Source organism: Corythoichthys intestinalis, chromosome 17 (genome assembly GCF_030265065.1).
Source record: "Corythoichthys intestinalis isolate RoL2023-P3 chromosome 17, ASM3026506v1, whole genome shotgun sequence".
Classification (NCBI taxonomy): Eukaryota; Metazoa; Chordata; class Actinopteri; order Syngnathiformes; family Syngnathidae; genus Corythoichthys; species Corythoichthys intestinalis.
The window spans coordinates 7,358,149-7,372,846 of NC_080411.1; the positions used below are offsets into that span (position 1 = coordinate 7,358,149).

The 14,698-nt window shown below is 40.6% G+C and overlaps 1 protein-coding gene across 7 annotated transcripts in view; it reads left to right on the forward strand.

Moving 5' to 3' along the window:
- The window catches only part of auh (AU RNA binding protein/enoyl-CoA hydratase), a 62,109-nt gene that overhangs the window by 23,998 nt on the left and 23,413 nt on the right, over positions 1–14,698 (forward strand). For all 7 annotated transcript variants that reach the window (XM_057818387.1, XM_057818380.1, XM_057818382.1 and 4 more), the window contains one exon: positions 14,433–14,489. In XM_057818387.1, coding sequence (XP_057674370.1) covers positions 14,433–14,489 — 57 coding nt within the window. The remainder of the gene's footprint in view (positions 1–14,432; positions 14,490–14,698) is intronic.

The window sequence follows — 14,698 nt, forward strand, 5'->3', positions numbered from 1 at the left end:
GCTCCTCCTCCAAGGGAAAAAAATCTATTGACCTCAAACCTGTTTCAGGGGAGCCTCAAGACATGTGTTCAGGTGCCTAATGAAAAATATTGAGGTTTTGTAGAAGCGGAGAGGTCCAAACTGGAAGTGAAAATGACCGTCAACAATTTGTCTCGCCAAAAACTTTGAACAGTCATAACTCGGCAGATATACAACATATCTGCGCCAAACTTCCCGTGTTTTTTGAGAGTCATACCCTGAAGGTTCGTGTAGGGGTCATTTGCATCAACTCTACAGTGCCAACTAGTGGCGACAGAAAGAAGTTTTAAAAAAGGCCTTTCCTATTGGGTTTTTCCAACATAGAGTGAGGAAATTTGGGGAGTTGATACCTTATGCAAAACTGCTCCAAAAAGTCTCTTGCACCCATTTTCCAAATCCAACAGGAAATCGGGTATTTTGGATCAAATGTGAAATTTTTATCGGTTAACAGTAGGAGTTTACATTTGGAGGCTTGAACATGCACGAAAACTCACAAAAATTTCGACATACATGCGGCTTTGCATAACGTTCAATAATCTTGCAACGTTACGAAAAAATGTAACAAAATGGCTCAGTGGCGCCCCCTTGAAATTTTCAAAAAGGCCTCTCCATTTAGGTTTTTTCAACGTAGATGGATGAAATTCGGAGAGTCAATACCTTGTACAAAACTGCTCCAAAAAGTCTCTTGCATGCGTATTCCAAACCCAACAGGAAATCGGGTATTTTGGATTGAATGTGAACTTTTTATCGATTTACAGTGTGCACATTTTACACCTTGGCACCTAGGGAATTAGTTTGATCATTCTCAAAATTGGTGAGACTGTTCATGAGGCATATGAAATCTTAAGTTATAAAAATGGTGTGTTTTCATTCAAGGGCCTGACCTGGGCGGGGCGCCAAATTCTTCCATTTTTTCGCCAAAACACCGAATTCGGAAAATGACTGATAACTCCCTCATACAACGTTCAATCTATTTTAAATCTGGCATGTGTGTGAGGTATACCAGCCTGAGCAGGACTGGATTGAAAATTTACCATTTGTGCCTGGCGCCTCCTAGTGGGAACAGGAAATGCCCTTTTTTACGGGACACACTCCTCCTCTAAAGGGAAAAAATCAATCGACCTCAAACCTGCATAAGGGAAACCTTAAGACCTGTCTTCAGGTGCCTGATGAAAAATATTGAAGTTTCGTTGAAGCGGAGGGGTCCAAACAGGAAAGTGAAAATGACTGTCAACAATTTTTCTCTCCAAAAACTTTGAACAGTCATAACTCGGCAGATATACAAGATATCTGCGCCAAACTTCCCGTGCTTGTTGAGAGTCATACCCTGAAGGGCCTTGTAGGGGTCATTTGCATCAACCCTACAGCGCCAACTAGTGGCGATAGAAAGTCACTCGTTTTTCCAAAACATGTCCAGTTCTTTTCATGTTGGTCATTGTAGTTTCAAGACCTATTAAAATACTTTTTTACGGCCCATGTCCACGTGTCTCTGTCTGTTGCCGTGACGACCCTTTGTTCGCCATTTAAAGGAAATATTTTTTTTCAGAGACTCAGGGAGCTTATAGAGCCACAATAGTTGGCACACTTGGTCGAATTGGCCCAGTTAGAAGATTAATTTTGGTTTTGAATAAGGGCTTGGCTGCACAGCTCAGTAGTGGCTCCTTTTTTGTAGTACTCTCTCCAATAGGGGTTTTTATCTCTTGGGTGTGGGAATGTAAATAGGCGACTTTCGAGCATGTTAGGTTCTAATGAGATGATTAGAGAGGATGATCTGCCACCACCCTGACCTGCACACAGTCCAAGTTGCGTGACGTCCGAGTTGCGCTAGATTGCGAGGGCCCGTTCAGTCCTGCTTGCAGGCCTAGTTATTATTAGGGCCCGAGCACTAGACGTGCGAAGGCCCTATTGTAATGCAAAGGATTATTATTATTATTATTATTATTATTATTATTCTTCTTTCTTCATGGCAAATGAAAATGGCCAATTTGGAGGCCTGAACATGCACGAAAAGTCACCAAAATTTGCACATACGTGCAGATTCGCGTAAATTTCGATAATCTTGCGTCGTTTTGAAAAAATGTCAAAAAATGGCTCAGTGGCGCCCCCTTGACCCTTAAAATTTTCAAAAAGGCCTCTCCTCTCAGGTTTTCAACGTAGAGCAATGAAATTTGGGGAGTAGATACCTTATGCCTAACTGTTCAAAAAAGCCTCTTGCACCCATATTCCAAATCCAACAGGAAATCGGGTATTTTGGATCGAATGTGAAATTTTTTCGGTTCACAGTTGGAGTTTACGTTTGGAGGCTTGAACATGCACGAAAACTCACCAAAATTTGCACATACATTCAACTTTGCGTAAATTTTGATAATCTACAAAAAAATTTAACAAAATGGCTCAGTGGCGCCCCCTTGAAATTTTCAAAAAGGCCTTTCCTATTAGGTTTTTTCAACGTAGAACGATGAAATTTGGCGAGTCGATACATTGTGCAAAACTGCTCCAAAAAGTCTCTTGCACCCATATTCCAAACCCAACAGGAAGCCGGAAATTTTGGATCAAATGTGAAATTTTATCGATTTACATTTGAGACCTTGTCGCTGAAGAAAATAGTTGGATCGTCTTCAAAATTGGCCAGACTATTCAGGAGACATATGAGATCTTAAGTTTTCAAAATGGTGTGTTTTCATTCAAGGGTCTGGCCTGGGCGTGGTCCCAAAGTCGGCCATTTTTGGGCAAAATACCAAATTCAGAAAATGATTAAAAACTCCGTGATACAACGTTCAATCTTTTTCATTTCTAGCATGTATATGAGATATCCCAGCCTGAACACGACTGCATTGAAATATTACCCATTAGGCCTGGCGCCCCCTAGTGGGAACAGGAAATGGCCTTCTTTACGAGACAGGCTCCTCCTCCAAGGGAAAAAAATCTATTGACCTCAAACCTGTTTCAGGGGAGCCTCAAGACATGTGTTCAGGTCCCTGATGAAAAATATTGAGGTTTCGTTGAAGCGGAGAGGTCCAAACTGGAAGTGAAAATGACCGTCAACAATTTGTCTCGCCAAAAATTTTGAACAGTCATAACTCGGCAGATATGCAACATATCTGCGCCAAACTTTCCGTGTTTGTTGAGAGTCATACCCTGAAGGTTCTTGTAGGGGTCATTTGCATCAACTCTACAGTGCCAACTAGTGGCGACAGAAAGAAGTTTTAAAAAAGGCCTTTCCTATTGGGTTTTTTCAACATAGAGCGAGGAAATTTGGGGAGTAGATACCTTATGCAAAACTGCTCCAAAAAGTCTCTTGCACCCGTATTCCAAATCCAACAGGAAATCGGGTATTTTGAATCGAATGTGAAATTTTTATCGGTTCACAGTAGGAGTTTACATTTGGAAGCTTCAACATGCACGAAAACTCACAAAAATTTGGACATAAATGCGGCTTTCCATAACGTTCAATAATCTTGCAACGTTACGAAAACATGTAACAAAATGGCTCAGTGGCGCCCCCTTGAAATTTTCAAAAAGGCCTCTCCATTTAGGTTTTTTCTACGTAGAGGGATGAAATTCGGTGAGTCGATACCTTGTACAAAACTGCTCCAAAAAGTCTCTTGCATGCGTATTCCAAACCCAACAGGAAATCGGGTATTTTGGTTTGAATGCGAATTTTTTATCGATTTACAGTGTGCACATTTTACACCTTGGCACCTAGGGAATTAGTTTGATCATTCTCAAAATTGGCGAGACTGTTCATGAGGCATATGAAATCTTAAGTTATCAAAATGGTGTGTTTTCATTCACGGGCCTGACCTGGGCGGGGTGCCAAAGTCGGCCATTTTTTCGGCAAAATGACAAATTCAGTAAATGACTAATAGTTCCTTCACACAACGTTCAATCTTTTTCATATCTGGCATGTATGTGCGACATCCCACCCTTAACACGAGTGCATTGAAATATTACCCATTAGGCCTAGCGCCCCCTAGTGAGAACAGGAAATGCCTTTTTTTACGAGACAGGTTCGTCCTCCAAGGAAAAAAAATCTGTTGACCTCAAACCTGCATAAGGGTAGCCTTAAGACCTGTCTTCAGGTGCCTGATGAAAAATATTGAAGTTTCGTTGAAGCGGAGGGGTCCAAACAGGAAAGTGAAAATGACTGTCAACAATTTTTCTCTCCAAAAACTTTGAACAGTCATAACTCGGCAGATATACAACATATCTGCGCCAAACTTCCCGTGCTTGTTGAGAGTCATGCCCTGAAGGGCCTTGTAGGGGTCATTTGCATCAACCCTACAGCGCCAACTAGTGGCAATAGAAAGTCACTCGTTTTTCCAATACATGTCCAGTTCTTTTCAGGTTGGTCATTGTAGTTTGAAGACCTATTGTAATACTTATTTACGGCCCATGTCCACGTGTCTCTGTCTGTTGCCGTGACAACCCTTTATTCGCCATTTAAAGGAAATATTTTTTTTCAAAGACTCAGGCAGCTTATATAGCCACAATATTTGGCACACTTGGTCGAATTGGCCCAGTTAGAAGATTAATTTTGGTTTTGAATAAGGGCTTGGCTGCACAGCTCAGTAGTGGCTCCTTTTTTGTAGTACTCTCTCCAATAGGGGTTTTTATCTCTTGGGTGTGGGAATGTAAATAGGCGACTTTCGAGCATGTTAGGTTCTAATGAGATGATGAGAGAGGAGGATCTGCCACCACCCTGACCTGCACACAGTCCGAGTTGCGTGACGTCCGAGTTGCGCTAGATTGCGAGGGCCCGTTCAGTCCTGCTTGCAGGCCTAGTTATTATTATTACTATTATTCTTCTTTCTTCATGGCAAATGAAAATGGCCAATTTGGAGGCCTGAACATGCACGAAAAGTCACCAAAATTTGCACATACGTGCAGATTCGCGTAAATTTCGATAATCTTGCGTCGTTTTGAAAAAATGTCAAAAAATGGCTCAGTGGCGCCCCCTTGACCCTTAAAATTTTCAAAAAGGCCTCTCCTCTCAGGTTTTCAACGTAGAGCAATGAAATTTGGGGAGTAGATACCTTATGCCTAACTGTTCAAAAAAGCCTCTTGCACCCATATTCCAAATCCAACAGGAAATCGGGTATTTTGGATCGAATGTGAAATTTTTTCGGTTCACAGTTGGAGTTTACGTTTGGAGGCTTGAACATGCACGAAAACTCACCAAAATTTGCACATACATTCAACTTTGCGTAAATTTTGATAATCTACAAAAAAATTTAACAAAATGGCTCAGTGGCGCCCCCTTGAAATTTTCAAAAAGGCCTCTCCTATTAGGTTTTTTCAACGTAGAACAATGAAATTTAGTGAGTCGATACATTGTACAAAACTGCTCCAAAAAGTCTCTTGCACCCATATTCCAAACCCAACAGGAAGCTGGAAATTTTGGGTCAAATGCGAAATTTTATCGATTTACATTTGAGACCTTGTCGCTGAAGGATAAAGTTGGATCGTCTTCAAAATTGGTCAGACTATTCAGGAGACCTATGAGATCTTAAGTTTTCAAAATGGTGTGTTTTCATTCAAGGGTCTGGCCTGGGCGTGGTCCCAAAGTCGGCCATTTTTAGGCAAAATACCAAATTCAGAAAATGATTAAAAACTCCGTGATCCAACGTTCAATCTTTTTCATTTTTAGCATGTTTATGAGATATCCCAGCCTGAACACGACTGCATTGAAATATTACCCATTAGGCCTGGCGCCCCTAGTGGAAACAGGAAATGGCCTTCTTTACGAGACAGGCTCCTCCTCCAAGGGAAAAAAATCTTTTGACCTCAAACCTGTTTCAGGGGAGACTCAAGACATGTGTTCAGGTGCCTGATGAAAAATATTGAGGTTTCGTTGAAGCGGAGAGGTCCAAACTGGAAGTGAAAATGACCGTCAACAATTTGTCTCGCCAAAAACTTTGAACAGTCATAACTCGGCAGATATGCAACATATCTGCGCCAAACTTTCCGTGTTTGTTGAGAGTCATACCCTGAAGGTTCTTGTAGGGGTCATTTGCATCAACTCTACAGTGCCAACTAGTGGCGACAGAAAGAAGTTTTAAAAAAGGCCTTTCCTGTTGGGTTTTTTCAACGTAGAGCAATGAAATTTGGGGAGTAGATACCTTATGCCTAACTGCTCAAAAAAGCCTCTTGCACCCATATTCCAAATCCAACAGAAAATCGGGTATTTTGGATCAAATGTGAAATTTCTGTCCATTTCTAGTACAGTTTACATTTGGAGGCCTGGACATGCACGAAAACTCACCAAATTTTGCACATACATGCGGCTTTGTGTGGATTTCGATAATCTTGCAACGTTACAAAAAAATGTTACAAAATGGCTCAGTGGCGCCCCCTTGAATTTTTCAAAAAGGCGTTTCCTATTAAGTTTTTTTAACGTAGAGCAATGAAATTTGGGGAGTCGATACCTTGTGCAAAACTGCTCCAAAAAGTCTCTTGCACCCATATTCCAAACCCAACAGGAAATCGGGTATTTTGGATCGAATGTGAAATTTTTATCAATTAACAGGGTGCACATTTGAGACCTTGTCACAGAGGGAATCAATTGGATCATCTTCAAAATTGGTTAGACAATTCAGGAGACCTATGAAATCTAAACTTTTCAAAATGGTGTGTTTTCATTCATGGGTCTGACCTGGGCGTGGTGCCAAAGTCGGCCATTTTTTCGGCAAAATGACAAATTCAGTAAAGGACTAATAGCTCCTTGAAACAACGTTCAATCTTTTTCATATCTGGCATGTATGTGCGGGATCCCACCCTGAACACGAGTGCATTGAAATATTACTCATTAGGCCTAGCGCCCCCTAGTGGGAACAGGAAATGCCTTTTTTACGAAACAGGCTCCTCCTCCAAGGAAAAAAAAATCTATTCACCTCAAACCTGCATCAGGGGAGCCTGAAGACATGTGTTCAGGTGCCTGATGAAAAATACTGAGGTTTGGTTGAAGCAGAAGGGTCCAACAGGAGAAGTAAAAATGACTGAAGCCATTTCGTCTCACCACAAGTTTTGAACAGTCATAACTTCTACAACATATCTGCGCCAAACATATCGTGCTTGTTGAGTCATAGTCTGAAGGGTCCTGTAGGGGTCATTTGCATCAACCCTACAGCGCCAACTAGTGGCAATAGAAAGTCACTCATTTTTTTAAATATATGTCCAGTTCTTTTCAGGTTGGTCATTGTAGTTTCAAGACCTTTTAAAATACTTATTTTACGGCCCATGTCCACATGTCTCTGTCTGTTGCTGTGATGACCCTTTATTCGCTCCTTTTTTGTAGTCCTCTGTCCAATAGGGGTTTTTATCTCTTAGGTGTGTGAATGTAAAGAGGCAACTTTCGCGCATGTTAGGTTCTAATGAGATGATTAGAGAGGACGATCTGCCACCACCCTGACCTGCACACTGTCCGAGTTGCATGACGTCCGAGTTGCGCTAGATTGCGAGGGCCCGTTCAGTCCTGCTTGCAGGCCTAGTTAGGGCCCGAGCACTAAGCGTGCGAAGGCCCTATTGTTTTGCAAAGGATTATTTTTTTTTTTATTTTTTTATTTTTTTTTTTTTTTCAGGGCAAATGAAAACGGCCAATTTGGAGGCCTGAACATGCACGAAAAGTCACCAAAATTTGCACATACGTCCGGAAAATTGTAAATTTCGATAATTTTGCAACGTTGCAAAAAAATATAACAAAATGGCTCAGTGGCGCCCCCTTGAAATTTTAAAATTGGCCTATAACATTAGGGTCTGTCAGCGTAGAGCAATGAAATTTGGGGGGTCTATACCTTGTCCAAAACCGCTCCAAAAAAGCATTTACACGCATATTCCAAACCCAACAGGAAATCGGTTATTTTGGATCAAATATGAAATTTTTATCGATTTACAGGGTGCACATTTGAGACCTTTTCGCCGAGGGAGTTAGTTGGATCATCTTCAAAATTGGTGAGACTGTTCAGGAGACATATGAAATCTTAAGTTTTGAAAATGGTGCGTTTTCATTCACGGGTCTGACCTGGGCGTGGTGCCAAAGTCGACCATTTTTTCGGCAAAATGACAAATTCAGTAAATGACTTATAGTTCCTTGACACAACGTTCAATCTTTTTCATATTTGGCATGTATGTGTGGTATCCCACCCTTAACACGAGTGCATTGAAATATTACCCATTAGGTCTAGCGCCCCCTAGTGAGAACAGGAAATGCCTTTTTTTACGAGACAGGTTCCTCCTCCAAGGGAAAAAAATCTGTTGACCTCAAACCTGCATCAGGGGAGCCTTAAGACCTGTGTTCAGGTGCCTGATGAAAAATATTGAGGTTTCGTTGAGGCGGAGGGGTCCAAACAGGAAAGTGAAAATGAACGTCAACAATTTGTCACGCAAAAAACTTTGAACAGTCATAACTCGGCAGATATACAACATATCTGCGCCAAACTTCCCGTGTTTGTTGAGAGTCATACCCTGAAGGTTCTTGTAGGGGTCATTTGCATCAACTCTACAGTGCCAACTAGTGGCGACAGAAAGAAGTTTTAAAAAAGGCCTTTCCTATTGGGTTTTTTCAACATAGAGCAAGGAAATTTGGGGAGTAGATACCTTATGCAAAACTGCTCCAAAAAGTCTCTTGCACCCATATTCCAAATCCAACAGGAAATCGGGTATTTTGGATCGAATGTGAAATTTTCATGGGTTCACAGTAGGAGTTTACATTTGGAGGCTTGAATATGCACAAAAACTTGTACAAATTTGCACATACATGCGGCTTTAGATAACGTTCGATAATCTTGCAATGTTACGAAAAAATGTAGCAAAATGCCTCAGTGGCGCCCCCTTGAATTTTTCAAAAAGGCGTTTCCTATTAGGTTTTTTTAACAGAGAGTGATGAAATTTGGGGAGTCGATACCTTGTGCAAAACTGCTCCAAAAAGTCTCTTGCACCCGTATTCCAAATCCAACAGGAAATCGGGTATTTTGGATCGAATGTGAAATTTTTATCGGTTCACAGTAGGAGTTCACATTTGGAGGCTTGAACATGCACGAAAACTCACAAAAATTTGGACATACATGCGGCTTTGCATAACGTTCGATAATCTTGCAACGTTACGAAAACATGTAACAAAATGGCTCAGTGGCGCCCCCTTGAAATTTTCAAAAAGGCCTCTCCATTTAGGTTTTTTCAACGTAGAGGGATGAAATTCGGAGAGTCGATACCTTGTACAAAACTGCTCCAAAAAGTCTCTTGCATGCGTATTCCAAACCCAACAGGAAATCGGGTATTTTGGATTGAATGTGAAATTTTTATCGATTTACAGTGTGCACATTTTACACCTTGGCACCTAGGGAATTAGTTTGATCATTCTCAAAATTGGCGAGACTGTTCATGAGGCATATGAAATCTTAAGTTATCAAAATGGTGTGTTTTCATTCACGGGCCTGAGCTGGGCGGGGTGCCAAAGTCGGCCATTTTTTCGCCAAAACACCAAATTCAGAAAATGACTGATAACTCCCTCATACAACGTTCAATCTATTTTAAATCTGGCATGTGTGTGAGGTATACCTGCCTGAGCAGGACTGGATTGAGAATTTACCATTTGTGCCTGGCGCCTCCTAGTGGGAACAGGAAAAGCCCTTTTTTTACGGGACACACACCTCCTCTAAAGGGAAAAAAACAATCTACCTCAAACCTGTATAAGGGAAGCCTTAAGACCTGTGTTCAGGTGCCTGATGAAAAATATTGAGGTTTCGTTGAAGCGGAGGGGTCCAAACAGGAAAGTGAAAATGACCGTCAACAATTTGTCTCGCTAAAAACTTTGAACAGTCATAACTCGGCAGATATACAACATATCTGCGACAAACTTCCCGTGCTTGTTGAGAGTCATACCCTGAAGTGCCTTGTAGGGGTCATTTGCATCAACCCTACAGCGCCAACTAGTGGCAATAGAAAGTCACTCGTTTTTCCAATACATATCCAGTTCTTTTCAGTTTGGTCATTGTAGTTTCAAGACCTATTAAAATACTTATTTACGGCCCATGTCCACGTGTCTGTCTGTTGCCGTGACGACCCTTTGTTCGCCATTTAAAGGAAATATTTTTTTCCAGAGAGTCAGGCAGCTTATAGAGCCACAATATTTGGCACACTTGGTCAAATTGGCCCAGTTAGAAGATTAATTTTGGTTTTGAATAAGGGCTTGGCTGCACAGCTCAGTAGTGGCTCCTTTTTTGTAGTAATCTCTCCAATAGGGGTTTTTATCTCTTGGGTGTGGTAATGTAAGAGGCGACTTTCGAGCATGTTAGGTTCTAATGAGATGATTAGAGAGGAGGATCTGCCACCACCCTGACCTGCACACAGTCCGAGTTGCGTGACGTCCGAGTTGCGCTAGATTGCGAGGGCCCGTTCAGTCCTGCTTGCAGGCCTAGTTATTATTATTATTATTATTATTATTATTCTTTTTTCAGGGCAAATGAAAATGGCCAATTTGGAGGCCTGAACATGCACGAAAAGTCACCAAAATTTGCACATACGTGCCGCTTCGCGTAAATTTCGATAATCTTGTGTCGTTTTGAAAAAATGTCAAAAAATGGCTCAGTGGCGCCCCCTTTACCCTTAAAATTTTCAAAAAGGCCTCTCCTCTCAGGTTTTCAACGTAGAGCAATGAAATTTGGGGAGTAGATACCTTATGCCTAACTGTTCAAAAAAGCCTCTTGCACCCATATTCCAAATCCAACAGGAAATCGGATATTTTGGATCAAATGTGAAATTTTTATCGGTTCACAGTTGGGGTTTACATTTGGAGGCCTGAACATGCACGAAAACTCACCAAAATTTGCACATACATGCAACTTTGCGTAAATTTTGATAATCTACAAAAAAATTTAACAAAATCGCTCAGTGGCGCCCCCTTGAAATTTTCAAAAAGGCCTTTCCTATTAGGTTTTTTCAACGTAGAACGATGAAATTTGGCGAGTCGATACATTGTGCAAAACTGCTCCAAAAAGTCTCTTGCACCCATATTCCAAATCCAACAGGAAGTCGGAAATTTTGGATCAAATGTGAAATTTTATCGATTTACATTTGAGACCTTGTCGCTGAAGAAAATAGTTGGATCGTCTTCAAAATTGGTCAGAGTATTCAGGAGACATATGAGATCTTAAGTTTTCAAAATGGTGTGTTTTCACTCAAGGGTCGGGCCTGGGCGTGGTCCCAAAGTCGGCCATTTTTGGGCAAAATACCAAATTCAGAAAATGATTAAAAACTCCGTGATACAACGTTCAATCTTTTTCATTTCTAGCATGTATATGAGATATCCCAGCCTGAACACGACTGCATTGAAATATTACCCATTAGGCCTGGCGCCCCCTAGTGGGAACAGGAAATGGCCTTCTTTACGAGACAGGCTCCTCCTCCAAGGGAAAAAAATCTATTGACCTCAAACCTGTTTCAGGGGAGCCTCAAGACATGTGTTCAGGTCCCTGATAAAAAATATTGAGGTTTCGTTGAAGCGGAGAGGTCCAAACTGGAAGTGAAAATGACCGTCAACAATTTGTCTCGCCAAAAATTTTGAACAGTCATAACTCGGCAGATATGCAACATATCTGCGCCAAACTTTCCGTGTTTGTTGAGAGTCATACCCTGAAGGTTCTTGTAGGGGTCATTTGCATCAACTCTACAGTGCCAACTAGTGGCGAAAGAAAGAAGTTTTAAAAAAGGCCTTTCCTATTGGGTTTTTTCAACATAGAGCAAGGAAATTTGGGGAGTAGATACCTTATGCAAAACTGCTCCAAAAAGTCTCTTGCACCCATATTCCAAATCCAACAGGAAATTGGGTATTTTGGATCGAATGTGAAATTTTCATGGGTTCACAGTAAGAGTTTACATTTGGAGGCTTGAATATGCATAAAAACTCACCAAAATTTGCACATACATGCGGCTTTGGATAACGTTCGATAATCTTGCAACGTTACGAAAAAATTTAACAAAATGGCTCAGTGGCGCCCCCTTGAAATTTTCAAAAAGGCCTCTCCATTTAGGTTTTTCTAACATAAAGTGATGAAATTTGGAGAGTCAAAACTTTGTGCAAAACTGCTCCAAAAAGTCTCTTGCACACACATTCCAAATCCTACAGGAAATCGGGTATTTTGGATTGAATGTGAAATTTTTATCGATTTACAGTGTGCACATTTTACACCTTGGCACCTAGGGAATTAGTTTGATCATTCTCAAAATTGGCGAGCCTGTTCATGAGGCATATGAAATCTTAAGTTATAAAAATGGTGTGTTTTCATTCACGGGCATGACCTGGGCGGGGTGCCAAAGTCGGCCATTTTTTCGCCAAAACACCGAATTCGGAAAATGACTGATAACTCCCTCATACAACGTTCAATCTATTTTAAATCTGGCATGTGTGTGAGGTATACTAGCCTGAGCAGGACTGGATTGAAAATTTACCATTTGTGCCTGGCGCCTCCTAGTGGGAACAGGAAATGCCCTTTTTTACGGGACACACTCCTCCTCTAAAGGGAAAAAATCAATCTACCTCAAACCTGCAAAAGGGAAGCCTTAAGACCTGTGTTCAGGTGCCTGATGAAAAATATTGAAGTTTCGTTGAAGCGGAGGGGTCCAAACAGGAAAGTGAAAATGACTGTCAACAATTTTTCTCTCCAAAAACTTTGAACAGTCATAACTCGGCAGATATACAACATATCTGCGCCAAACTTCCCGTGCTTGTTGAGAGTCATACCCTGAAGGGCCTTGTAGGGGTCATTTGCATCAACCCTACAGCGCCAACTAGTGGCAATAGAAAGTCACTCGTTTTTCCAATACATGTCCAGTTCTTTTCAGGTTGGTCATTGTAGTTTCAAGACCTATTAAAATACTTATTTACGGCCCATGTCCACGTGTCTCTGTCTGTTGCCGTGACGACCCTTTGTTCGCCATTTAAAGGAAATATTTTTTTTCAGAGACTCAGGCAGCTTATAGAGCCACAATAGTTGGCACACTTGGTCGAATTGGCCCAGTTAGAAGATTAATTTTAGTTTTGAATAAGGGCTTGGCTGCACAGCTCAGTAGTGGCTCCTTTTTTGTAGTACTTTCTCCAATAGGGGTTTTTATCTCTTGGGTGTGGGAATGTAAATAGGCGACTTTCGAGCATGTTAGGTTCTAATGAGATGATTAGAGAGGAGGATCTGCCACCGCCCTGACCTGCACACAGTCCGAGTTGCGTGACGTCCGAGTTGCGCTAGATCGCGAGGGCCCGTTCAGTCCTGCTTGCAGGCCTAGTTTCCTTTGAAATTCGATATACAAACTAACTAAAAGCTTATAAAAGACAAATTTTAGCCTAGGCGTAGCTGGGAGAGCAACTTCGTTGAGTGTTACAGCCGCAGTGAGAAAACAAGCTTGATTCCCTTGAATGAAGGGGGGAAAAAAAGGCATAGCATCAAAGATCGTTAATTGAGGAAAGATGATCTTGCACTAAGCACAAATCCACGTTCGCTGGATCAAGGCGAGGTCTCACTCCCAATGATTAAAAAATTTTTATTTTTATTTTTAGATGAAACCTTTCCACAACAATATTTACATTTTAACTAACTTATACATTTTTAACTAACTTATTGACTTTTGAATTCTTTGTTCTTTCTAACACAAAGGCATGACATCATGTAGACTAGAGTTGACACAGTGGCTGAAAATGGTGAAACTTCACTTGAGCTTTTCAATCCTCAAAAAAAAATTATGCAGTATAAATTTTTTAAAATTTTATTCAGAAGAGTTACGTTTTTTATAGAAATTATTTTGTTCTTGCTCTAAACTTGAGCAACTTGAGCTGTGGCTGTGGGTATAGTCTACGTTATATTTTTATTTAATTTAAAATACTTGTTTTTTTTATTGATTATTTATTTTAACAATACATTCATTTTCCAATTTGCAGCTATGTTCTGAAAAAAAAAATCCTGGTCAATGGAAAAAAAGTTTTTTTTTTTTGTTTTTTTTTAACCCATACATCTCAAAATAACACATTTTGGAGCTATAATTGCAATACCGTAATACCGTGGAACCGCGGTATTTTTGCTCACGGTTATCGTACCATCAAAATCTCATACCGGCACATGCCTAGACCATTGTTTTCCTTAGTTTGATTTAAAAAGTTTATTATTGTTTGTTCTTTCATGTTTCTTCCTTGAGTGGTCAGAAATTGACAGTTTTCGTGTGGTGTAGATATAATTATGCATTGCATTTATTTTATTGGAATGGAAAATCAGTACTACTTTTTCCAAAATAATTCACTGACGGGAAATGTCTGTACTCCGTAAATATACTGCTGTATTAATTTATATTTTGCCTGTTTGTCTTATGTATTCTGTATAAATGTGGGACAATCAAAACCTTTATTGATTTGTGTTGCTATCTCTCACCCCCAGCAAATACTGCAAAAATGGGACTTGTTGAGACAAAACTTGCTATCATTCCTGGGGCAGGTAAGGCTATTTTAACATGTTAGTTTGGCATGAACACAAAAAGTAGTGACAGCTGTGTAATGTTTTTTGTTAGAAAGGCATTTATATAGTATTATACATATGGTGGAAAACACAGACAAGGCTGAAAAAGCAGTTTCTGCTCTTGCCCCAGTCGTTAAAATAAACGGCAGTACTTTAAGCCAAAAGAACGGTTGTGTTTGATAGAACAA